At 42.8% G+C, this 27,360-nt stretch overlaps 2 protein-coding genes across 2 annotated transcripts; one reads left to right on the top strand and one right to left on the bottom strand.

The window, feature by feature from the left end:
* Positions 1 to 747: 747 nt before the first annotated feature.
* On the bottom strand, positions 748 to 17,947 carry SAMD15 (sterile alpha motif domain containing 15). Its single transcript, XM_063439672.1, has 3 exons — positions 17,803 to 17,947; positions 13,762 to 13,860; positions 748 to 1,032 (listed from the first exon to the last, which is right to left on the bottom strand). The coding sequence occupies exons 1-3, from the start codon at positions 17,899 to 17,901 to the stop codon at positions 850 to 852; spliced, it is 381 nt and encodes a 126-aa protein (XP_063295742.1). The 5' UTR covers positions 17,902 to 17,947; the 3' UTR covers positions 748 to 849.
* A 120-nt stretch (positions 17,948 to 18,067) lies between these two features.
* Positions 18,068 to 27,122, top strand: TMED8 (transmembrane p24 trafficking protein family member 8). Its single transcript, XM_063439656.1, has 6 exons — positions 18,068 to 18,215; positions 21,728 to 21,803; positions 23,069 to 23,168; positions 24,408 to 24,537; positions 24,649 to 24,945; positions 25,761 to 27,122. Exons 1-6 carry the CDS (start codon positions 18,128 to 18,130, stop codon positions 25,976 to 25,978), a joined length of 909 nt encoding a protein of 302 aa, XP_063295726.1. The 5' UTR covers positions 18,068 to 18,127; the 3' UTR covers positions 25,979 to 27,122.
* The last annotated feature ends 238 nt before the right edge of the window (positions 27,123 to 27,360 follow it).

Below are 27,360 nucleotides of genomic sequence, written 5' to 3'. Positions count from 1 at the left end.
TTGCTGGCGCCTGAGTCGGACTGGAGCTCTCTGCCCTTTACCAATCTAGCCACGGGCCCATCCATCTGGCCCATCAAGACTCACTCTCATTTCATCAGTCCATAAAACCTTAGAAAAATCAGTCTTGAGATATTTCTTGGCCCAGTCTTGACGTTTCAGCTTGTGTGTCTTGTTCAGTGGTGGTCGTCTTTCAGCCTTTCTTACCTTGGCCATGTCTCTGAGTATTGCACACCTTGTGCTTTCGGGCACTCCAGTGATGTTGCAGCTCTGAAATATGGCCAAACTGGTGGCAAGTGGCATCTTGGCAGCTGCACGCTTGACTTTTCTCAGTTTATGGGCAGTTATTTTGCGCCTTGGTTTCTCCACACGCTTCTTGCGACCCTGTTGACTATTTTGAATGAAACACTTGATTGTTCGATGATCACGCTTCAGAAGCTTTGCAATTTTAAGAGTGCTGCATCCCTCTGCAAGATATCTCACTATTTTTGACTTTTCAGAGCCTGTCAAGTCCTTCTTTTGACCCATTTTGCCAAAGGAAAGGAAGTTGCCTAATAATTATGCACACCTGATATAGGGTGTTGATGTCATTAGACCACACCCCTTCTCATTACAGAGATGCACATCACCTAATATGCTTAATTGGTAGTAGGCTTTCGAGCCTATACAGCTTGGAGTAAGACAACATGCATAAAGAGGATGATGTGGTCAAAATACTCATTTGCCTAATAATTCTGCACACAGTGTATATATAAATAAAGGTGTGTAAAGAAAATGCAAGCTTCAATCATCACAAATATAAACAAAAATGTTCTGATTAGCTTGAACGTCACTGTAATCCCCATCTATTGCTTAGTATGATTCTAGTCCTTGTTGGATGATGAATTGTTTATAAGTCAATGAATCATAAGTCAATCCCGTCTTGGACTTTTGCTCCAGGAACAGTCCCATGTTGTCTCTGCGGGGCAAGGAGATGCTTCGAGTCCATGCAGGTTCACTGACGGCAAGCAGGTCTCTAATCAGCTTGGAGATTGCCTGCAGAGATCATGGAAGTAATAATTAGTACAGTATTTTTGTATAATCACACTGCCTCATAATATAATTATAAAGGTTGTAAAGATCAGGTTATCTAATGCAATGCAACTGAGAAAGAGATCAGTGATCCTGTCACATAAAGAGAATAGTCCAACTTCCCAGAGCAGATAAGGGCTCGGGTTTTAATCTCTAAACAGTAAGTGGTCTATTCACTACACAACAAATTGTAGTATTTTAAATTAAATTTCAAAATGCATGCTAAAATAGTGGATATAAGAAAATCTCCAGCACAGGTCTAGTCACAGTTTTGCTTTATATGACAAAGACAAAGGAATATATATATAAATATATAACACACGTGCTCCCCAGTGGTAAGAAAATATAAAATTAAATTACCAAAATGTAGAAATGTAAGAAGAACCTTCTATTCTTCTCGGTATATATGCAAAAAAATACAATCTACAAATAAACATAAAAGAACATAGTGTAGTTGGTTTTAACACCATATAATGCGCTAGTAAAATTGCACTCACAGAAAGGAAGCGCAGTATAGGCGTATAGCAATCTTTAAGGACTTGACGGAGTCTCTGCAATCTTCTTTAAGACCTTATTGGAGAAGGAGAGACACACAAACCATAGTGCACCGATATAATATATAGTAATGTGATTTTATTAAGTTGCACTTACAGAAATTCAGTTGTAATGCAGCGTATCAAAAAGGGATTATGGTGTCGACATCCTTCCTCCCATAGCTGATAAGAAATCGCTGAATTTAGAACATATATAAAAAATGGACTTAAAACATAAAATAAAATAAAATGAAAATAAAAATCAAAATACAAATAAAGTCCAAAGGTGCTGTTGTGGTCCCTCCGCCCTACGCGTTTCGTCCGAATTCGGACTTCCTCAGGGGCAAAAATGAAGGTCTGCAAGCAGAAAAAGTCTCCGTCCGTCTTTTAAGTCCTGGATTCGAAAATCCCGCCATCTGTGTGGCCAATCCCATCATGCCGTCATTTGCGTTCCAGTTTCGCTGTCCAAGCCTCTCTTTCATGTCCGTATAAGGTGCATATACTTCCGGTATTGTGTGGAACGCAAATATGCGTTCCACACTCGTAAATTAAATAAATGAGTGGAAAAACGGGCATAGAAAGGGAAAAGGAGAGTAACTATCAAATTCTTAGCAAGAAAAAATGAATGAATAAATAGGTGCATTATAATTGAAACAATTTCATCAGTTTAAAATACGAAAATAAATATGTAAAAGAATACTTAAAAAGCATACTTGATGTCAGAGTCCACTTAAAGTCATATACATAAAAAATTTATAGTATAGCTATATAAGAAATAAAAAATAAAATATAAGAAATAAAAAATAAAAATGTAAATACTGTGATTCATATTTCAAAAAAGGGACAAATGGATGACATAAAAATAATCACTAGAGGGATTTATGTATATAAAAAGTAAATTTAATAGGAAAAATCCAATGGGAAAAAATTTCTTTATAAATAGTTTTATAAAAAAAAAAAAAAAAAAAAATTTATGAAAAGATTATAAAAAAGATTATAAAAAACATACCATGTCAAAATCAACATTAAGTCCCATTGGGCTAAAAGTTTTCAAATTAAAAATCCAAAAACCTTCTCTTTGTCTTAATTTCCTAATTAAATCTCCTCCTCTGTCATCCAAAGTCACTTTTTCCAATCCCGTGCATAGAAAGGTTTCCAATTTAAAATCAGGACAGTTGTTACAGTGAACAGGTACCGAGTGAGTGGTTAATTTTTTCTTTATGTTATTACAGTGTTCCATGAACCTCACTTTCAAGGCCCTGCTAGTCCTTCCCACGTACTGAATGCCACATCCACAAGTTAAAAGATATACTACATTAGTGGTGTTACAATCCATGTGACAATTTATCTTAAAAGTTTCTCCTGTTGACTGACTGTTAAAAGATTGTGTTTTTTTTGGTAAAAATTTACACCCTTTACATCTCCCACATTTGTAAAAACCTTTTAGTATTGTTGATTCAGCTTCTGTTTCTTTCAATCTAAAAGTACTGGGAGCTAAAGTATTTTTAAGATTTTTGCTTCTCTTGAAAATTATTTTTGGTGCAGGTGGAATCTGTTTTTTCAAAAAGTCGTCTTCCAAGAGGAGAGGCCAATGTTTTTGTAAAATCTTTTTAATTTTAAAAGCTTGAGCATTGTACTGGGTGACAAAAGACAAAGTGAAATCGTTATTGAAATTCCCATTTTTGTTCTTAACTTTATTTGTTAAAAGGTCACTTCTAGCGTTATTTTGACACTTATGTATTTCTTGGTCTAGGAATTTAGGGCAATAGCCTTTTTCAATAAATTTATTTTTTAGGAGTTTTGATTGTTCCAGGAAGCACTTTTCTTCTGTGCAGTTTCTTTTTACTCTGGTGAACTGGCTTCTTGGAACTCCTTTCAGCCAGTTAGGGTGATGTGCACTTTTAATGTTTATAAAAGAATTAGAGTCCGTGGGTTTAAAAAATGTTTTTGTTTTAATGGTTAAATTTTCTATGTATAGAGTAAGGTCTAAAAAGTTAATAATACATGGATCTGTGTGTGGAGTAAAAATTAAAGATTGGTTGTTGGTATTAATATATTTAAAAAATTCCTGAAATAAGTTAAAAGAACCATCCCATATAATTAAAATATCATCAATATATCTCCGCCATAGTACCAAATTCGCGCCAAAGGGATTATTATTCCAAATCTTGGAAGTTTCCCAATTGTCCATGAAGATATTAGCGTAACTTGGCGCGAATTTGGTACCCATGGCGTTGCCCTTTGTTTGTAGATAAAAATTCCCATTAAAACCAAAAAAGTTATGGGTTAAAATGAATTTAATACCATCTAAAAGGAAGCTTCTTAGAGGGGAAGATAAATCCGTGTCTAAGTCTAGTACTCGTTTTACGGCCTCAAGTCCCATATTATGGTCAATGATTGTATAGAGTGAAGTGACATCAAGAGTGGCCCACATGTAGTTCTCTCTCCATTCTACGCATTCTAAAACCTGAATCAGGTTTTTTGTGTCCTTCAAGTATGATCTTGCACCTTGGGCGTATTTTTGGAGAGAGAAATCTACATACTCTGATAATCTGGATGTCACAGAATCGATGCCGCTAATAATGGGGCGGCCTGGTGGATGTGTTGTGGACTTGTGCACTTTAGGGAGGAAATAAAAAGTTGGAATTCTGGGAAAGTCTAAATGTAAAAAAAGGAATAATTTATCGTCTATAACATTTTGAGTTTTATAATTTAAAAGTAATTCTTTAAATTTTAGATTAAAATCTTTATTGGGATTATTTTTCAATTTAACGTATGTTTCTTTATCTCCCAATAGACGATAAGATTCAGTTAAATAATATTGGGTGGACATAACCACCGTACCTCCCCCTTTATCTGCACTCTTGATTATTATGTCTCCTCTTTTTTTAAAAATTTTTAAAATATCATTTTCTTTTTTGGTCAAATTGAAAGTCTTTATCTTTGGATTCAATTTATCTATGTCTTTTATCACCATTTTAGAAAAGGCCTCTATTTGGCTTCCTTTATCGTTGGGGTAAAAAGTGGACTTAGGTTTAAAAATAGCATGCTCAGATCCTGAACAAATGGAATTTAATTGTGGTCTGTCATTTGCTCTTTTGGCAAAGAATCTTTTTAAAGAAAGTTTTCGTATAAATTTATTTACGTCTATAAAAAGGTTAAAAGGGTTCGCTGGGATATTCGGGGCAAATTTAAGTCCTTTTTCAAGTATTTGGATTTCTTCAAGGTTAATATTAATGTCACCTATAATAAAAATGCCCTTCTTTAGTGCAAATTCTTTTAATCTTCCTCTGTTTCTTCTCCACTTAGCCTCCTCCTCTTCCCTGGGATATTCCAATTCCCTAAAGGGGCAAATCGGTTGGTGAGGTCTATTTTTGGCATTTTGGGGGAGAAAAACTGAGTAATTTCTCTCTTTTTCCTGTGATTTGGGCCCTGTTCTAAAAAATCATGTGATTGACTTTGATTGTTCTTATATTTTACAGCCTGGTCTTTTGGTCTGTATGGTTCTCTCCTGGTCTCTTGAGAATAATTAGAGGGTCTCCCTTGGTTACTGTTCCTAAATGGTGGCTGTTTAGTGTTTTGTGTTAGAGCCCCTTTAGTGGATTTTCTAACAGGTGAAAAGTTAGTAGACAATCTTCTAGAGTTACCAGAATTGGGACCTCTCGTGGATCTAAATGAAGTTTTATTTATAGCTTTCGTGATAGAGTGAAAATTATTTTCTCTATCTTTTTTATCTCTTTGGTATTTTTTGTTTTTTGTATCAGCTATTCTTTCGTCAATTTTGTTTACTCTCTCTAAGACCAAATTTTCTTTCTTTTAACAGTCAGTCAACAGGAGAAACTTTTAAGATAAATTGTCACATGGATTGTAACACCACTAATGTAGTATATCTTTTAACTTGTGGATGTGGCATTCAGTACGTGGGAAGGACTAGCAGGGCCTTGAAAGTGAGGTTCATGGAACACTGTAATAACATAAAGAAAAAATTAACCACTCACTCGGTACCTGTTCACTGTAACAACTGTCCTGATTTTAAATTGGAAACCTTTCTATGCACGGGATTGGAAAAAGTGACTTTGGATGACAGAGGAGGAGATTTAATTAGGAAATTAAGACAAAGAGAAGGTTTTTGGATTTTTAATTTGAAAACTTTTAGCCCAATGGGACTTAATGTTGATTTTGACATGGTATGTTTTTTATAATCTTTTTTATAATCTTTTCATAAATTTTTTTTTTTTTTTTTTTTTATAAAACTATTTATAAAGAAATTTTTTCCCATTGGATTTTTCCTATTAAATTTACTTTTTATATACATAAATCCCTCTAGTGATTATTTTTATGTCATCCATTTGTCCCTTTTTTGAAATATGAATCACAGTATTTACATTTTTATTTTTTATTTCTTATATTTTATTTTTTATTTCTTATATAGCTATACTATAAATTTTTTATGTATATGACTTTAAGTGGACTCTGACATCAAGTATGCTTTTTAAGTATTCTTTTACATATTTATTTTCGTATTTTAAACTGATGAAATTGTTTCAATTATAATGCACCTATTTATTCATTCATTTTTTCTTGCTAAGAATTTGATAGTTACTCTCCTTTTCCCTTTCTATGCCCGTTTTTCCACTCATTTATTTAATTTACGAGTGTGGAACGCATATTTGCGTTCCACACAATACCGGAAGTATATGCACCTTATACGGACATGAAAGAGAGGCTTGGACAGCGAAACTGGAACGCAAATGACGGCATGATGGGATTGGCCACACAGATGGCGGGATTTTCGAATCCAGGACTTAAAAGACGGACGGAGACTTTTTCTGCTTGCAGACCTTCATTTTTGCCCCTGAGGAAGTCCGAATTCGGACGAAACGCGTAGGGCGGAGGGACCACAACAGCACCTTTGGACTTTATTTGTATTTTGATTTTTATTTTCATTTTATTTTATTTTATGTTTTAAGTCCATTTTTTATATATGTTCTAAATTCAGCGATTTCTTATCAGCTATGGGAGGAAGGATGTCGACACCATAATCCCTTTTTGATACGCTGCATTACAACTGAATTTCTGTAAGTGCAACTTAATAAAATCACATTACTATATATTATATCGGTGCACTATGGTTTGTGTGTCTCTCCTTCTCCAATAAGGTCTTAAAGAAGATTGCAGAGACTCCGTCAAGTCCTTAAAGATTGCTATACGCCTATACTGCGCTTCCTTTCTGTGAGTGCAATTTTACTAGCGCATTATATGGTGTTAAAACCAACTACACTATGTTCTTTTATGTTTATTTGTAGATTGTATTTTTTTGCACAGTTTTGCTTTAAGCTTAATTTTTGCAATTCAGTTTTCAATTCGCTTAAGTTTCTTTTTAGTGAATGTCTCTCGGTGCTGTCTCAGCATCCGCCTTTATTCCTCCCCCGCCGACGGGGCAGACCTAATGAGCATGCACGGCAATGGCCAGGCTCGCATTAGAACAACCGCATGGGAAAGTATTATACAATGCTTCCCTATGGGGTTTCGGGTGACACTTGATGTACTCATGCATAGTGTGAGGACGTCCAGCGTCGGTTTGGCGATTAAAGTTGATAGCCATTAAAACAGAGTAAACCAGAGTAAATAAAGGTAATATTGCAGTTTATTAAAAACCTGTCCACAGGAAAGGGACCAAGCTGTATGCACCCAGACCACTTCAATGAGCTGAAGTGGTCTGGGTGCCTATAGTGTCCCTTCAAAATTTGCAATTCCTCCTGTACTTTTCCTAGTTTAGTGCCTTATCTTCAATGTTGAGTCCAATCTGAGCAATTTGGAATTTAGTGAATAAACCTACTGTACGTGACAAATTACCTTCAATATATATGCATTTAATTTAACGCTCAGAGCAGGGCCGGCGCCACCTGTAAGGCGACCTAGGCAGCCGCCTAGGGCGCAACTTACCAGGGGGCGCCGGATCCCTGTCCCCGGTGCACCTCCTCATGCTGCGCCGCCTGAGCGCTTTAACAAGCCCCAGGCGGCGCAGCACTGCTGCATGGAGGGCGGCCGGGTTTCAGTGACCGGCAGGAGGGAAGCGCAGAGCGCTCCCTCCTGCCGGTCTCTCCATGTAGCGTGGCCGGGCGGCGCGGAACCCGGGACAGGAACCTCTGTTTCCTGTACCCGGCCGCCGGCGGACTGAAGGGAAGCGCTCACTGAGTGAGCACTTCCTGTCATTCCGCCGGCGGCCGGGTACAGGAAACAGAGGTTCCTGTCCCGGGTTCCGCGCCGCCCGGCCACAATACATGGGCAGGAGGGGAGGGTAAGGACCACTATGGGAGGGGGGGGGGAATAACGGACCACTATGGGAGGGGGGGTGGGGGGGGAATAACGGACCACTATGGGATGGGGGGTGGGGAATAACGGACCACTAGGGGAGGGGGGGAATAACGGACCACTAGGGGAGGGGGGGAATAACGGACCACTAGGGGAGGGGAGGGAATAACGGACCACTAGGGGAGGGAGGGAGGGAGGGGGGGTTGGATAAGGACCAGGGGGGGGGGTGGATAAGGACCATGAGGGGGGGAAAGGACCACTAGGGGAGGGGAGGGAGGTAAGGACCACTGGGGGTGGGTAAGGACCAGGGGGGGGGGCTAAGGACCAGGGGGGTAAGGACCATGAGGGGGGGGAAGGACCACTAGGTGAGGGGAGGGAGGATAAGGACCACTAGGGGAGGGAGGGAGAGGGGGGGATAAGGACCACTGGGGGGGGTAAGGACCAGGGGGGGGTAAGGACCACTAGGGGAGGGGAGGGAGGATAAGGACCACTAGGGGAGGGAGGGAGAGGGGGGGATAAGGACCACTGGGGGTGGGTAAGGACCAGGGGGGGTAAGGACCACTAGGGGGGTAAGGATCATGAGGGGGGGTAAGGACCACTAGGGGAGGGGAGGGAGGATAAGGACCACTAGGGGAGGGAGGGAGAGGGGGGGATAAGGACCACTAGGGGAGGGAGGGGGTGGATAAGGACCACTGGGGTGGGTAAGGACCACTGGGGGGGGGGGGGGGTAAGGACCACTAGCGGAGGGGAGGGAGGATAAGGACCACTAGGGGAGGGAGGGAGAGGGGGGGATAAGGACCACTAGGGGAGGGAGGGGGTGGATAAGGACCCCTGGGGGTGGGTAAGGACCAGGGGGGTAAGAACCACTGGGGGGGGGGGGGGGTAAGGACCACTAGGGGAGGGGAGAGTAAGGACCACTAGAGGAGGGGGAGGAAGGACCACTAGGGGAGGGGAGGGAGGGTAAGGACTACTACGGGAGGGGAGGAGGGAGGAAGGACCACTAGGGGAGGGGAGGGGAGGGTAAGGACCATTAGGGGAGGAGTGAGTCAGGACCACTGGGGGAGGGGTGTGAAGGAACACAGGGGGAACAGGGGTGGGAAGGTAAGGACCACTGAGGGAGGAGGAGGGGAGGTCCACTAGGTGTTTGGGAGAGGGAGGACCACTAAGGAGGGGAAGGACCACCAAAGAGGGGTAAGGAGGGAGGACTACTAAGGAGAGGGAAGGAGGGTAAGGACCACTAAGGGGGGGGGGGATTACCACTAAGGGGGTGGTGGGAGTAGGGGAAGGTCTACTAAGGGGTTTGAGAGAGGGAGGACCACTAAGGGGGGGAGAGGGGAGTGAGAAGACCACCAAGGGGGGACTGCAGAGGGACAGGGGGCCAAGGGAGAGCACTAAGTGAGACACACACACACACAGAAACATACAATGCATTCCTACTCACACACAATACATCCCTTACGTTCTCTTACATAATTAATGCACCCCTTACAGACACACACTGCATTCAATTACATACACAGAAACAAACCTTGCACCCCTTACACACACACACACACACAGAAACATACAATGCATTCCTTACACGCAAACACACACTACATCCCATATAAACACACTACATCCCTTACACAAATTGCACACATAAAAAATCCCCAACTCATGGATGGGCCATGTAGGTGGATTTATGGGTGGGCATTGTAGGCGTATGCCCCCTGGGGGCCCAGACCTTGAGCTGTGTAAGGGGCCCTAAAAAATTGAGCTGCTTCCTGTTCGTTAATTGTTGTGAGCACTGTTAAAAACAGTCTCCAGAGAGCCTCTTCTACACCAGACCTGTGGAGCCAGACTGAGCCCATCATCAGCCTCTTGTCCTCATCTGGTGGTAAGTAGGCAATCCAATATATTATTAGTGGCACTAATCTCTAATTTACCGCACATTAAATGGATACTATAGTCACCAGAAGCACTACAGCATAATGTAGTGGTTCTGGTGTCTATAGCCTCTGCCTGTAGGCTTTTTAATGTAAACACACTAGATAAAAGACACTTTGTGAAGACTGGCGTTGGCCCATATGGCAGAGCATATGGGCGGGGCATTGTGATGTCACATGGTGGGCAGGACATATGGGGGGGGGGGGGGCGGCAAAATTGTTTTTGCCTAGGGCGGCAAAAATCCTTGCACCGGCCCTGGCTCAGAGTCAATGACAATGTGCACAGATTAAACAAATAAAAGCAAAGTCACTTAAAAAGCAATGGTCAAATAAACAGTATTTACCATTATACTTATACACATTAACTATTTATACTATCAGAAACTTCACTTATTAATAAATTCTATAAAAACACTTTCTAAGATCTAAGAAATTATTTAATTGGAACGTTGCAGAAAAATACAGTTTGGTATCAGTGTGAGCGCTATGGAATTTGCTGACGCTATACAAATAATAAAATAATAATTTCCTGGCTAATCATGGCAGCTCCTCCCTTAGCAGTGACAGGACAGGAATTAATTAGATTAATTAATTAGACTGATAGGTATAAAGAGTCCCTCCTCCCCTTACACCTCAGTCTTTTTTCCTGTCCTTAGCAAGTTCTACAGGACTTTTTACAATTTTTTTTTTATGGCCACGTTCCTGCGTTTGTCGTGGGTTCGTTCCAAATGGAGTTCAGCCTCTTTATTTGAAGGACCCAGTAAACAGCCTGCATGAGCAGGACTAAGTGGGTCAGGTTCAGTGTACTGAACTGCTGCGTGGGATTTGGTGTTCTGAGGGAAACACGGCTACAGGTTATCTGAGACTATGGGGTTGGTCCTCCTTAAAAATTCCCCTTGTTGTTTGTCTTGCCCCTAGCAACTGGGGTCTAAAAATTCCCTCCCCTAGCATTGGTGGCAGTGTTTGGGATCCATACTATGGGGGTCCTCCTGTGGGGGGATCCTGTTTACTTACTGGTGTGCCGAGTGATCTTTCCTGAGGGTGGAGTCCCTCTCTGCTGAAGCAGGGGTGCCCTCTGTTGTTGCCTGTGGGTGGTTGGCTGGAACGCAGTGTGCGTTCCAGCAGGCGGAAGTGACGTCGCGGCCGGGCCGGCGAAACCGGAAGTGATGCAATTTTCGGCCGCGACCATTTGGAACGCATAGCGTGCGTTCCAGCGGTCTGCGCATGCGCGGGCCGGACGCTTCCGGCTCTATTTAAACTCGCTGATACAGCTTTCTCTGCCTAGGCACTGTATCAGCTGTTCAAGAGCTGGCATTTCGGTTCCTGAGCTCTCTGCAGTTTCTGCATTTGCTGTTTTGCCTGGCTGCCTGGAGGAATTTTTCTCTCATTGAGGTAGGATTTTTAACTCTTCTGTGCTGCTGATTTGGGGGTTTTCTTTTTCTTGTCAGTTTGCTTCTGCCTCCTTTTGGGAACTGTGTATTGAACAGATTGGGAGCAAAGGATCTCTCTACCCCTGCCCGTGAGGAAAGGGTTGAACTGGTGGAAGAACAAGAATAATTTGGCAACAGGCTTCCCGTTGGAAGAACCTCCTTGGAAGGTTATTACAACAGATGCCAGTTCTTTTGGATGGGGTGCCCACTTCAATTCCACTTGGACTCAAGGGAAGTGGACCCGAGAAGAGAGTCAGCTACACTCAAATCTAAGAGAACTGAGAGCTGTTACCAAGGCCATCTTGGTGTTCCTACCACGGATCTCAAATTCTTGGGTGCTAATCAAAACAGACAACAGAGCGGTTGCTTCATATGTGAACAACCGAGGGGGCACAAGAAGCAGATTGCTCTTGAAGGAACTGGCTCCCTTGATGACAATCACCATGACCAATCTACAGGGTCTGAAGGCGATCTATCTTCCAGATTCGGAGAACGTGACTGCGGATTTCCTCAGCAGAAAGGAAATTCTTCCGGGAGAATGGAAACTTCACCCGGCAGTCTTTGCATGGATTGGTGGGGCATGCCGTCAGTGGGGCATGCCCCGGATCGACCTGATGGCGTCCTCCCAGAATCATCAGGTGGAGAATTACTTCTCTCTCCACCCGGACAGTCAGGCAATGGGCCAGGATGCTCTCTCTCTTCCTTGGTCATTCGATCTGGGGTATGCGTTCCCTCCCCTACCCATGATACCCGGGTTCCTGCGGAAGGTTTGGTCAGAAGGAAAGAAGGTTATTGCCATAATTCCGATTTGGCCTCGGAGGCCATGGTTCCCCCTATTGTCTATGATGAGCCAGGAACAACCTTGGCCTCTTCCTGTTATGGAAGATCTGCTAACGCAGGGCCCAATATTCCATCCTCATCCGGAACGCCTCAAATTGAGGGTATGTGTCTTGAAAAAGAGAGACTTCAACGACTAGGTCTCTCAGAAGCAGTGGTCAATACCCTTTTGCAATCAAGGAAAGCTTCTACTTCCTCATGCTACCATAGGATCTGGGATGTGTTCCGAGAATGGGCTTCGGCCAAACACGTTTACTTCCTGTATCCTCGCAATACTGAAATCTTGGAGTTCCTGCAAGAGGGTCTGGAGAAGGGCCTTAGCCTCAGCACTCTTAGGGTTCAGTCTTCGGCTCTTTCAGCTTTATGCAACATCTCATGCACTTCAGATCCTTTGATCTCCAGGTTCTTCAAGGCAGCTTTCAGGTTGAGACCTCCTTCCAGATCTACTACCCCTCCTTGGGACCTTCCTCTGGTGCTCGATTACCTAACTGAGGATCTGTTCGTTCCTCTTGAGAGTTTAGATGCTACCCTCCTGACGTATAAAACTTTGTTCTTGGTGGCAATTACTTCTTCAAGAAGAATTTCGGAGATTAAAGCATTTTCTACCTTATCTTCTTGTCTACAATTCTATCATGATAGGGTGTGCCTGAAGCCAAAACCCGATGTTTCTTCCTAAAGTGGTCTCTCAGTTTCATCGCTCTCAAGAAGTGGTTCTTCCATCATTCTACCCCAATCCTTCTTCGCAAGAGGAGGTTAGGTGGCAACGTTTGGATGTCATGAACTGCCTGTCTATGTACCTTCAGCGTTCTGAGTCTTACAGAAAAACTGATCAACTCTTCATTTTACCTTCAGGAGCCAGGAGAGGTGAGGCGGCCTCGTTATTTACATTAAAACGTTGGATTGCACTAGTGATCAGGAAAGCATACATCACTAAAAATCGATCTCCTCCAATGAAGATAAGAACTCATTCTACCAGAGCATTGTCGACTTCATGGGCTAATTGGGCAAAGGTTCCATACGATGATATTTGTAGGGCAGCCACCTGGTCTTCCCCGATGACGTTCTTGAAACACTACAAGTTGGATGTGGATACTCCTTCCACTTCCTTTGGGAAGGGTGTCCTATCTACGGTTTCCTTATCCCGTTGTTATTACATTTCTTTGCGGCATTGAGACTGTTTAGTGTCTTTTCTCGAGTTTTATATTCCCACCCTATAATTAAGTGAGCTTGGGTATTACCCATAAGTGATGCTGCCATGATTAGCCAGGAATAGAGAAAATTTATAACAAACTTACCGTAATTTTCTTTTCCTGGCTATTTCTCATGGCAGCATCAGGGTTCCTGCCCATTTTCTTATTTTTTCAGCTTTATAATTGGACTGAGGTGTAAGGGGAGGAGGGACTCTTTATACCTATCAGTCTAATTAATTAACCTAATTAATTCCTGTCCTGCGACTGCTAAGGGAGGAGCTACCTATAAGTAATGCTGCCATGAGAAATAGCCAGGAAAAGAAAATTACGGTAAGTTTGTCATAAATTTTCTCTAATATTATTGGCTTAGAAGTGCACACAGAAGAGAGGTTATTTACTAAATAGTGACCTGAAACTTTAAGTCGAATACTAATTAGGTTGCAAATGAGTTTATACACACCTTCATGTCCTGGAAATCAATAACGCCCATCTGAGGAAGGCTGGAGCAGGTTACATGGATAAGCTTCCGGCCGTTGATGCAATTTTCTGTGAAGCAGGCCTGTAAAATAAACCAGATTTAGAGCAGATATATGATCGGTTACGGTCTGTATAAAACACGCCAGCATATAACAAACACATGGATTGTACCCAAAACCAAGATGTGCAGGCTTTGTGTTTAATTCTAAAAATTACACCTTTTAAAAAAACAAAAATAATATGGATTGTTATATAAATATACAAGGAAAACCACTTGGCAAAAGGCACATCCCCAGCATAATTATCAGCTTCAATGCAACATCTGTATCTCTGATACCAGAAGACAATTTTGACTAGGTTGAAAGGGTTGAGCCTTGAAGAGTTGACACATTATCTAACCAATGGGACTAAAGGTATCCATGGAAAGCTGTGATTTCCTTATTTTACAGTTAGTTTGAACCATATTAAACCCCCAGCGGCCAAAGTCATTTAGGTTCTTTTCTTCTCTGTCATCTTTGCATGGGGACATCGGCGCTGGCATATGGTAACTATATAAATGGGTTTTAAGCAGTGGAGAGGGTTGCCAGAGGGAGGTATAGTGCCAGGAATACAGCTTTATATTGAAGCCTTTAAATCCATCAATTCCAATGAAGCATTATTTGAATGCATACCTGAGTATTGTTTCTGATGAAGTCAATCCCTTTTTGGGCAGAATCTAAAAGGTAGATCCCCAGATGTTTTAAAACTACAGCTCCCATGATGCTTTGTCATTCTAATCTAAATGCATTCTAAAGGCATGCAAAGAATCATTGGAGTTGTAGTTCTACATCATCTGGGGCTCTACCTTTTGGGCACCCGCACCCCTGCTCTAATGGTAATTTACAGCAAGATAACAATCCATGTCACTGGATGATTTTTTTCCACATCTTTCTCTGAAAACTATGCATGTATATCAAAGCCCAAGATAGAAAACAATGAAAAATGCAACAACGTATTCCAACACCTGTCATCTTGTCTATCAATGCTTATAGTGCTTATAGTTATAATCAGGAAATTCTAACTGGCATGTTGCTTGAGGCAATTAACCTGAATCCAAATAAAATGAATTTTGGGGGCTTTCTGCTATTTCGGAGTAACATTTTAAATTATCTTTGCATTCTCCACAAGTTACACTTTAGTCCAGTGATAGGCATCCTTCGGCTCTCCAGATGTTTTGGACTACACCTCCCATGATGTTTTGCCAGCATTATGTGTGTAAGAGCATTATGGGGGATGTAGTCCACAACATCTGGAGAGCCGATGGTTGCCTATCCCTGCGTTTAGTCTATAACTCTTTATAAGATATACCAAGGACATACTTGAAAACGAGACAAATCTAAATATATCTTTCCTGGTAAAATATTTTATAAATAAATAATATATGCATCCAGAAAAACATGGCGGAGCTGGTAACCTTAACTACTGCCATAGTCATATAGTAATTCTCCCAACATTTTAGAGGGACGCTTCAATTTTAAGGATGTGATCTGGGGCGGGGTCTGTTTTGAGAAATTTTAAGTGACTTACTGATAATTTCTGAAACTAAAATGTAATTTAGAACCACAACAAAATATCTTTTTTACACAGACTGATTTCTAAACACATTTATTGTGGTTTAAAGACACATTACACTCAGACACATTACTGGGAGTATTATTACTGTGGAGTTCTGTTATACACTCAGACACATTACTGGGAGTATTATTGCTGTGGAGTTCTGTTATACACTCAGACACATTACTGGGAGTATTATTGCTGTGGAGCTCTGTTATACACTCAGACATTTTACTGGGAGCATTATTGCTGTGGAGCTCTGTTATACACTCAGACACATTACTGGGAGTATTATTGCTGTGGAGCTCTGTTATACAATCAGACACATTACTGGGAGTATTATTACTGTGGAGCTCTGTTATACATGCAGACACATTACTGGGAGTATTATTGCTGTGGAGCTCTGTTATACACTCAGACACATTACTGGGAGTATTATTGCTGTGGAGCTCTGTTATACACTCAGACACATTACTGGGAGTATTATTGCTGTGGAGCTCTGTTATACACTCAGACACATTACTGGGAGTATTATTGCTGTGGAGCTCTGTTATACACTCAGACACATTACTGGGAGTATTATTGCTGTGGAGCTCTGTTATACACTCGGACACATTACTGGGGGTATTATTGCTGTGGAGCTCTGTTATACACTCAGACACATTACTGGGAGTATTATTGCTGTGGAGCTCTGTTATACACTCAGACACATTACTGGGAGTATTATTGCTGTGGAGCTCTGTTATACACTCAGACACATTACTGGGAGTATTATTGCTGTGGAGCTCTGTTATACACTCAGACACATTACTGGGAGTATTATTGCTGTGGAGCTCTGTTATACACTCGGACACATTACTGGGGGTATTATTGCTGTGGAGCTCTGTTATACACTCAGACACATTACTGGGAGTATTATTGCTGTGGAGCTCTGTTATACACTCAGACACATTACTGGGAGTATTATTACTGTGGAGCTCTGTTATACACTCAGACACATTACTGGGAGTATTATTACTGTGGAGCTCTGTTATACACTCAGACACATTACTGGGAGTATTATTGCTGTGGAGCTCTGTTATACACTCAGACACATTACTGGGAGTATTATTGCTGTGGAGCTCTGTTATACACTCGGACACATTACTGGGGGTATTATTGCTGTGGAGCTCTGTTATACACTCAGACACATTACTGGGAGTATTATTGCTGTGGAGCTCTGTTATACACTCAGACACATTACTGGGAGTATTATTGCTGTGGAGCTCTGTAATACACTCAGACACATTACTGGGAGTATTATTGCTGTGGAGCTCTGTTATACACTCTGACACATTACTGGGAGTATTATTGCTGTGGAGCTCTGTTATACACTCAGACACATTACTGGGAGTATTATTGCTGTGGAGCTCTGTTATACACTCAGACACATTACTGGGAGTATTATTGCTGTGGAGCTCTGTTATACACTCTGACACATTACTGGGAGTATTATTGCTGTGGAGCTCTGTTATACACTCAGACCCATTACTGGGAGTATTATTGCTGTGGAGCTCTGTTATACACTCTGACACATTACTGGGAGTATTATTGCTGTGGAGCTCTGTTATACACTCAGACACATTACTGGGAGTATTATTACTGTGGAGCTCTGTTATACACTCAGACACATTACTGGGAGTATTATTGCTGTGGAGTTCTGTTATACACTCAGTCACATTACTGGGAGTATTATTGCTGTGGAGCTCTGTTATACACTCAGACACATTACTGTGAGTATTATTGCTGTGGAGCTCTGTTATACACAGACACATTACTGGGAGTATTATTGCTGTGAGGCTCTGTTATACACTCAGACACATTACTGGGAGTATTATTGCTGTGGGGCTCTGTTATACACTCAGACACATTACTGGGAGTATTATTGCTGTGGGGCTCTGTTATACACTCAGACACATTACTGGGAGTATTATTGCTGTGGAGCTCTGTTATACACTCACACATTACTGGGAGTATTATTGCTGTGGAGTTCTGTTATACACTCAGTCACATTACTGGGAGTATTATTGCTGTGGAGCTCTGTTATACACTCAGACACATTACTGGGAGTATTATTGCTGTGGAGCTCTGTTATACACAGACACATTACTGGGAGTATTATTGCTGTGAGGCTCTGTTATACACTCAGACACATTACTGGGAGTATTATTGCTGTGGGGCTCTGTTATACACTCAGACACATTACTGGGAGTATTATTGCTGTGGAGCTCTGTTATACACTCAGACACATTACTGGGAGTATTATTGGTGTGGAGCATCTAGAATAGAGAGTCAGAGTGATTTTGGTCCCATATAGGGACTGCCCCTCCTGAATCGGGTCGCTTGGTAGTTATGTGGTTTAATAAGGAACCCGCAGCCCCACGATGATCACCTCATACTGGGGGAAGCCTTTGAGCCGGATCCAGCCACCGACCTCCCGTACACTCCACCTCACACATTCCGGCTCCATCTCCACGCCACGCTTATCCATAGCAACCGACACTTCCGTCTCCTCTCCATAGCAACAGGAAGCAGTTCCGCCAGGCGTCCCGAGGAAACAGGAAGTTGTGCTATCGACCAATCAGAGGCTGACTCACCGGGGCCACGCCCACTCGCGCAATCCGGCTTCGTGAGTGGCCAACTGTCATTCCGCTGCCTGCGAAGCCACGCCCATCTCCGGAGTCTGCCGAGCAGCTCCGAGCTGTAGAAGTCGCTTCATGTCTGAGGTGGAGGAAGCAGCATCCCTGCCGGGGGACCCGAGCATTCCCGGGGGTCTGTCCGAGACTCCGTGTGCGCCTCCACAAGGTAGGGACCCCACAGCAGGCTCGGGGGGCTATACAGCATGAGGGCTGCTGGAATTGGTCCCCCAAATTACCCTGTGAGCCTAGAGCCCCCCATTACCAGACCAGAGCCCCCCATTACCTATACTAGACCAGATCCCCCCATTACTAGACCAGATCCCCCCATTATCTGTACCATACCATAACCTTGTGAGCCCAGAGCCCCCCATTACTAGACCAGAGCCCCCCATTACTAGACCAGAGCCCCCCATTACTAGACCAGAGCCCCCCATTACTAGACCAGAGCCCCCCATTACTAGACCAGAGCCCCCCATTACTAGACCAGAGCCCCCCATTACTAGACCAGAGCCCCCCATTACTAGACCAGAGCCCCCCATTACTAGACCAGAGCCCCGCCATTACTTGACCAGAGCCCCCCCATTACTTGACCAGAGCCCCCCCATTACTTGACCAGAGCCCCCCCATTACTTGACCAGAGCCCCCCCATTACTTGACCAGAGCCCCCCATTACTTGACCAGAGCCCCCCATTACTTGACCAGAGCCCCCCATTATTTGACCAGAGCCCCCCCATTACTAGACCAGAGCCCCCATTACCTTGTGAGCCTAGAGCCCCCCATTATCTGTACTATACCAGAGCCCCCCATTACCTATACTATACCAGAGCCCCCCATTACCTATACTATACCAGAGCCCCCATTACCTATACTATACCAGAGCCCCCCATTACCTGTACTACACCAGAGCCCCCCATTACCTGTACTACACCAGAGCCCCCCATTACCTGTACTACACCAGAGCCCCCCATTACCTGTACTACACCAGAGCCCCCCATTACCTGTACTACACCAGAGCCCCCCATTACCTGTACTACACCAGAGCCCCCCATTACCTGTACTACACCAGAGCCCCCCATTACCTATACTATACCAGAGCCCCCCATTACCTATACTATACCAGAGCCCCCCATTACCTATACTATACCAGAGCCCCCCCATTACCTGTACTATACCAGAGCCCCCCCTTTACCTATACTATACCAGAGCCCCCCCATTACCTATACTATACCAGAGCCTCCCCCATTACCTATACTATACCAGAGCCCCCCATTACCTATACTAAACCAGAGCCCCCCATTACCTATACTATACCAGAGCCCCCCATTACCTATACTATACCAGAGCCCCCCATTACCTATACTATACCAGAGCCCCCCATTACCTATACTATACCAGAGCCCCCCATTACCTATACTATACCAGAGCCCCCCATTACCTATACTATACCAGAGCCCCCCATTACCTATACTATACCAGAGCCCCCCATTACCTATACTATACCAGAGCCCCCCATTACCTATACTATACCAGAGCCCCCCATTACCTATACTATACCAGAGCCCCCATTACCTGTACTATAACAGAGCTCCCCCATTACCTATACTATACCAGAGCCCCCTATTACCTATACTATACCAGAGCTCCCCCCGTTACCTGTACCAGAGCTCCCTCATTACCTGTACCAGACCAGAGTTCCACCCATTACCCATGTTAGCCTACAGCCTCCCATTACCTGTGTGAGACTAGAGCTCCCCCTTCCCATTACCTGTGTGAGCCTAGAGCTGGGGTACTTGTGCCAGGCCAGATATCCTTACCCCCCCGGGTACCTGTGCCAGGCCAGATATCCTTACATCCCCCCCGGGTACCTGTGCCAGGCCAGATATCCTAACCCCAACCCATTCCCTATCCTTTGCCCACCCCCATTACCTGCTGTGCCAGGCCAGATATCCTTACCCCCCAGGGTACCTGTGCCGGATATCCTTACCCCCCAGGGTACCTGTGCCAGGCCAGATATCCTTACCCCCCAGGGTACCTGTGCCAGGCCAGATATCCTCTTTCCTCCCCCTCCCGCCCCCCCATTACCTGCTGTGTCATTCCAGATATCCTCCCTGCCAGTATCTGTGCCAGGCAAGACCTCCTCACCAGTACCTGTGTTAGACCTTTATCACCCCCATTACTTGTGTCATATCAGAAGAAGGTAGTGGGGGTATGCCGCTCCCACTACCTAGATCAGCGCAGAGCTCTCCCCCCCTTTCCCACTACCTATTTATACAGCTGTACCACACAGGAAGTACAGACTGTGTCATCAGACAGCTGTGTGGGTATAATATTTCTAACTAACAAATCTGTTATTCAAATATATTCAAAAACGGTGATCCTTTCACCAAGCCTTGTGTGGTGAGGGTCAGATTTTTGCCTTTAATGATACAATCTAGCACAGACTGTATACTGCCAGGGGACTGCATCTATAATGCAAAAAACTAAAGCAAATTAGGACTTCTCTATTGCCCACACAGCCGTGCAGGTCACACTGTCTTTTTGTCGTCCCAGTCATCACTTTTGGGTTCACATAGCTTGCCGAAGTGCTTTATAAGCAAAGTCTGTGTCCTCTTTTCAGTAGTATTTGGCACTTGTTTTTTATAAATTAACCTTGTTACACTCCCTGTCTGTCAATCAGACAACTGTTCCTTCCTGGTTTGATTAACTCAGTGGAGCTAAACTCAAAAGGCAGCAATTGCCCAGAGCACCTGCCTTGCAAAGACCTCTCATTGAGCTGCATTGGGAAGTCTGTGATTGGACTGCCATAGGCTCGCAAAGACTTCATACAAAATATATGCATCTTTTGCTAGCAGTTTTTAGATATGATCCCAAAGAAAATGCATAATTAAATGCATGCATGTTTTTATTGCCGGTACATCTCGGTATCATTTACACATTATTTTTTTTTTAACATTTGGGCAGTGGGGTGTCCCTTTAAGATCTAGCGCACGCCAATTGTCGTTTGCTTATTCGCTCTCACAGCCTGTTTCTATTCCTTCTCACACAGAAGTATTTCTTATTTTTACACATATAATTAGTTGAGTTACCTCCTCCCTTGTGGACCTCCTGAGAAAAGCTCACTTATTATATCCAGGTCCCGAGTGCCTCCTCTGCCTCCCTAGTGAGGACATGCCCTGACTACTGCGGGTTTATGCAATGCTTTCATCATGTGAAGCTCCTTACAAGGCCATTTTACACAAATCAATCTGTGAGCCAGGTGGGGATTGTTCACTAAACTGTGAAATGTACAGACATTGCAAGTTTTTACATTACATTATTTCTGTATAAACCAACAAGACTTTCTCTGGGCTATTCCTAACACATTTTTGTGGAATGTCGTATTTCACTCTTATCAGCCTTTCCCCATGTGTAATCTAAAAAAAGACACATACTTGCTGTTTACTTCCTTTTATTTATTTTTTTTTAGTAATATACCCCCTTCTCATATCTCACAGCCTATTCTCCCACGGTCGGCTTAATTAATCCCATTACATTGTCTTACTCTAAAGCTAGTGTGTTTGTCATAAAAAAACATAGAGGAAATGTATGTATTTTGGCATCTTTGAAACAAAATAAGAATTGGAAATTGACAGCAGAACATGTGTTCACAATTAAATGGCTTCCTCTTTTTTTTTGTAGAAAATGGGATTTCAGGCGATGAGTCGTCTTTGGCTGAGCACGCATTAAGAACACTTTCCTTGCAAGAAACCGAAAGGTATGTGTACAGATTGTCTCCCAGAGCACTGCATTTAAAGCCCGATTGCTCTGCTCTTAGGGCACTGCATTTAAAGCCCGATTGCTCTGCTCTTAGGGCACTGCATTTAAAGCCCGATTGCTCTGCTCTTAGGGCACTGCATTTAAAGCCCGATTGCTCTGCTCTTAGGGCACTGCATTTAAAGCCCGATTGCTCTGCTCTTAGGGCACTGCATTTGCATCCCAGGGGTTCTGCACTCAGTGCATTATATGTACATAAATGTATTTCTGTTCTGTAAAATACAAAATGTTATAATAAAGATTGTCAATAAATAAACCATTTACATTATATAAACTGTAATGTAACATTCTGCTTCCTGTTCTGTACATGATGCAGAATAAATACATTTTATATACAATCTTCATTATATAGCGAACGGTATTTACATTTAGAATATATTATATACCAGATTGCAACTTTTAAGTATAACACCTTATTTATCTGTCTGTATTCTTTGAAAAACATTGAATTGTATTATCTTGTGCATAATAAATAGTTATTAATTACGAAAGAAAAAGATTTGAAAGCAGAATATTTGTGAACCATGCACACAATAGTATAATGTTTAAAGGGAAACTGTAGTGCCCCACTTACCTTATTCCAGCACCAATGTCCCTCGGCGCTGGTTCAAGCTCCGTCGACATCAGCCGCCAAGAGGGTCCTAATGTGCATGTGCAGCAATCGCAGCTCTCCCATTAGGACTTTCTCCATAGAAGAGCGTTGTATAATGCTTTCCTAATGGGTTTTGTGTAACGCTGGATGTCCTCATGCATAGTGTGAGAACATCCAGTGTCAGGCCACCAAAAGCCACTAGGTGGAGTTAATACCGCAAGGTAAAGGTTAAGGGGCCTGGAACACTGCACCCAGACCACTTCAATGCGCTTAAGAGGTCTGGGTGACTATAGTGTCCCTTTAAAAAAGAAAATAGGTTTCATAAGTTGAATTTTACATTTAAAAGTTTAACTTTAGTGTGTGTATAATTATTATTTTTAATAAAATTTAGTCATCGTATATTTTGCCTTTTCAACATGTTCCAAACGTACTGTGTATATATACAACTTGAGTGCCTCACAATAATACTCTGCTTGTATAATCTCAGGGCTCTGGAACAGTGCTTTATACATTCATATCTACTGTCCAAACCTTCATACTGATCTGCATGTTATCCAGTGCCATGCATGAAGTTGTTACGTTGTAATGATGGAGTTTATAACTGTTTCTTCAAGGTCACCATCAAGTTCTGAAGAAGCTGCTTCTGAAGACCGTTCTTCACAATGCTCCAGTGTGGGGAAAACAGAAGACCTGAAAGAGTCCACCCTGGAAAAGGTGACCGCTATATGTTTATTGGCTCTGACTACTCTCTGTACACTACTGCATACGGAGTCTGCAAAGTGGCACAGATACAAATGAATTATGGGACACAGTATGTCCGCTCTACTTCTGAGTTACACAGATAGAAAGGGAGCTATGGGACACGGTCTGTCTACCCCACTGCAGAGTTACACAGATAGAAAGGAGCTATGGGACACGGTCTGTCTACCCCACTGCAGAGTTACACAGATAGACTGGAGCTATGGGAAACCATCTGTCTACCCCACTGCAGAGTTACACAGATAGAAAGGAGCTATGGGACACGGTCTGTCTACCCCACTGCAGAGTTACACAGATAGAAAGGAGCTATGGGACACGGTCTGTCTACCCCACTGCAGAGTTACACAGATAGAAAGGAGCTATGGGACACGGTCTGTCTACCCCACTGCAGAGTTACACAGATAGACTGGAGCTATGGGACACGGTCTGTCTACCCCACTGCAGAGTTACACAGATAGAAAGGAGCTATGGGACACGGTCTGTCTACCCCACTGCAGAGTTACACAGATAGAAAGGAGCTATGGGACACGGTCTGTCTACCCCACTGCAGAGTTACACAGATAGAAAGGAGCTATGGGACACGGTCTGTCTACCCCACTGCAGAGTTACACAGATAGAAAGGAGCTATGGGACACGGTCTGTCTACCCCACTGCAGAGTTACACAGATAGAAAGGAGCTATGGGACACGGTCTGTCTACCCCACTGCAGAGTTACACAGATAGAAAGGAGCTATGGGACACGGTCTGTCTACCCCACTGCAGAGTTACACAGATAGAAAGGAGCTATGGGACACGGTCTGTCTACCCCACTGCAGAGTTTCCCAGACAGAAGCAACCTATAGGACATATTGTCTGGCCATTCTACTGCAGGACAGTTCAAATATAAGAGAATCACCAAGTCAGTCTCTCCATCTGCAGGGTCACACCGATAGAAGGGAGTTATAGGTCATGGAATCAGTTCCTGCTTTTGGTTTATTAATCCTGAATCAATGGTACCTCTTGCTGCAGAGTGCTGCCTGATTACATGGTTTGTTCCACAACTGAAAGGTGATTCATCAAAATTCTAAATATTCTCAATATAAAAATGTGACTGTGTTGAAGCCATGCTTTGTGAGTGTGTCCCGCATGTAGCATAACTATAAATTACCGAGTACTCGTAGAGCACAAAATGATGGAAAACTCTCTTCCTTACAGATTTTGGACACTCTCCAGTCTTTGGAAGACTCCGAGGCCCATGATGTACTTATGATCCAGTCAGAACATTCGGGTGTTGTGGATGTTGTCAAAGTGGAAAAGAATGAGAATCATCACGATGATGGACGAGGTGATGTAAACAATGATGGGCACAGGTTGTAGAGCATGGGATGAGATGGCAGAAATACAATTGCTGTTACTTGTAATGTTTTGATTTTTGTTTTGTTTGTTCCCCCTCTAGCTCCCCCAATACCATTAGCACCAGCAACCACTTGGACTAGTGCCAATCTCCGAGAGTTTAAGAATCGCATGGCAAGTGAAAAACAAGGTCAGCTGACCATTCGGCGGGGGGAGGTGGTGACTGTGCGTGTGCCAACACACCCTGATGGGAAGCGACTCTGCTGGGAATTTGCCACAGACGATTATGACATTGGATTTGGGATTTACTTTGACTGGACCACTGTCACAAGCACAGCCGTGACCCTCCAGGTCAGCGAATCCAGTGATGAAGAGGATGAGGAGGAGACAGAGAGCCCATGTGAGTAACCTGTCTATTTTTAAGTTTCTTTCAGCTCCTCTACCCATTTACTAGCATGTAACCAGCTGTTTCCTTTTAGTTTGTACTCTTCACTGTGTATAATGTTGTCCTAGTCAATCAGTTACCTTGCAGACTATATATGATTCAATAGAGCATATGTTTTTAAAACTGCAATAATTAACATTGCAGGGTTAGGGGACAGGGGCATTGCAGTCAATAAGCTGAAGGGATCTGGGTGCCTATAGTGTTCCTTTAAATGTGATATTCACTTTGAATTCCTGGATGTTCTCATTTAAGTGAATAACCCTGTAGCATCAGGAAGATCAGGCCTGATACATGCTAAGAAATAGTATATTTACAGTCCTGGATAAGTGTGGAAGTGTTCTGTAAAAAGAGCAAACTCTTATCAGTGTATTCATTAAAGGTGGTGTTGTGAAGAGACCATCTATTTTGAAAAACATTTAAAACCAAAATTGTCAAGTTGGCAAATCAGACCCTCTATAAGGATTATACTTTTTGTTTATAGTTTAGAATAAATCTGTGTGCAAGGCCTGACCTCCACGAGGCAACACCCTAAAAAAAATGTACACTACTCACTCACTGGTTTGTAACCATCAGTTAAACTGCTGTTTGCTTGATATATTGTAACGGTGCCGTACTTTACCCATTCTATTTTGTATCCTATCTTCTTTGAAAAAACCTTAATAAAAACAGAATGTATAAAAATTATTATTTTTTTTTTTTTTAATACATGTTGTGTATGCTGTAATTTCTTCACTTTTCTCTCTCTCTCTCTCCCCCCCTTTCTGTTTTAGGGCATAACCGTGAAGGTGATGTGGAGCGTGGCTCTGTGTACCGGCTACGCAGTCGGTATGGTGAAATAATGCAGGTGTATCGCAGAGACAGTCATCGGGAAGTGCAGGCGGGAAGCCACGAGTACCCCGGGGAAGGGATTTATTTGCTTAAATTGGACAACTCCTATTCACTTCTGCGAAACAAAACGCTTTACTTACACGTCTACTACAGCAGCTGAGAGCTTTTATTTTTATTTTATTTTTATAATTATATTATTGATTTTGACCACTGAACTCTATAGAGCTGTGTATTTGTCTATGCTACTGTTATTGTGTGCATGTACACACTGCCTTTCTCTGTCATCTGGTAATCCATTTTTTTTTATTTTTTTTTCAACTCAAACCAGTGGGCAGGTTATCAAGATGGCCCACCTTACATAATTTTAATTGGGTGACAGAGAATTTAATGCACACATAGCTTGTGTGCTCTGCTATCATGAAATCATTGTATCCATAATTGGTAAACTTGTCACGGTACAAACATTGCTTGTTTTATGCCAGTATGTTGTTACTGGTTAGAAGGGCCATTGGTTGCTCTAGCACACAAGCGATTAAATCTGCTGTGGCAGCGGGTCACTAAAAGCGATTCTGGTTTATTTAGTGCTATGCCACTGTGCCCGCTGCATTTTTCACCATATGTTTACTGCAGTAAACACTATACATTGGTAGGCAACCTTTGCACTCCAGATGTTGTAGACTACATCCCCTTGGATGCTTTACCAGCGTTATGTATGCAAAAGCATTATGGGAGATGTAGTCCACAACATCTGGAGTGCCAAATGTTGCCCACCCCTGCACTATAAAGTGGCAATGTAAATCTACAATCCATAAATCCACTTGGAAAAATAGATTATTGCAATTGGATTCTTTTCATCTATATAATCTATAGTAGATTTCATTGGAATTTTCACTGGAAGAGCTGTCAATATTTCAGTGGGTAGGTGGCCATTTTGGAACACTTTTCAAACCTTCATTGCCAGTTAACTGATTAAAAAATGTCTCAGAGATCATGTGACATCCTCCGCCAAATGGTCATCTGACGCTTGCTCAGATTCTGTGATTTTTCAAACTAGCTTCCAGGCTTCCACTGTGGGAAACACTGAACGTCAATCTATCCCATTGTGTCACATGATTAGAGGGTAAAATGAATCTGTAGGTCTGACTGAGACAAATTAAAGAAGTGTTTGTCCTAGGGATTTGCTTTATTCAAGCAAAGAATGCAGTACCTAGTCCTGTAATTAGGCGTGCGTGAAAATTGTCAGAATTACACTTTAAATAGCCAAAGTATGTGTGTGTGTAAAAAAAACCTCACTCTCACTCTCTCTCTCTCTCTCTCTCTCTCTCTCTCTCTCTCTCTCTCTCTCTCTCTCTCTCTCTCTCTCTCTCAATAACGTATATCTTTTCAAGCATTGAGGATGTGTCATTCCCTGAAGAATATATCCTATTTAATGAATAACGTAGATCTGTAGTTACGTAAAAAGCTGTGAAATTGCGTGAAAAGACCCTGGTTTAATTTTAGATTTGCAGTGGCATTAAAATACTGTGAGGGTTGACTTGCTCA

This window comes from Pelobates fuscus, chromosome 13 (genome assembly GCF_036172605.1).
Source record: "Pelobates fuscus isolate aPelFus1 chromosome 13, aPelFus1.pri, whole genome shotgun sequence".
NCBI classification, from domain to species: Eukaryota; Metazoa; Chordata; class Amphibia; order Anura; family Pelobatidae; genus Pelobates; species Pelobates fuscus.
Note: the sequence above shows the minus strand (reverse complement) of the source record. Positions and strands in the feature narration are given on the sequence as shown.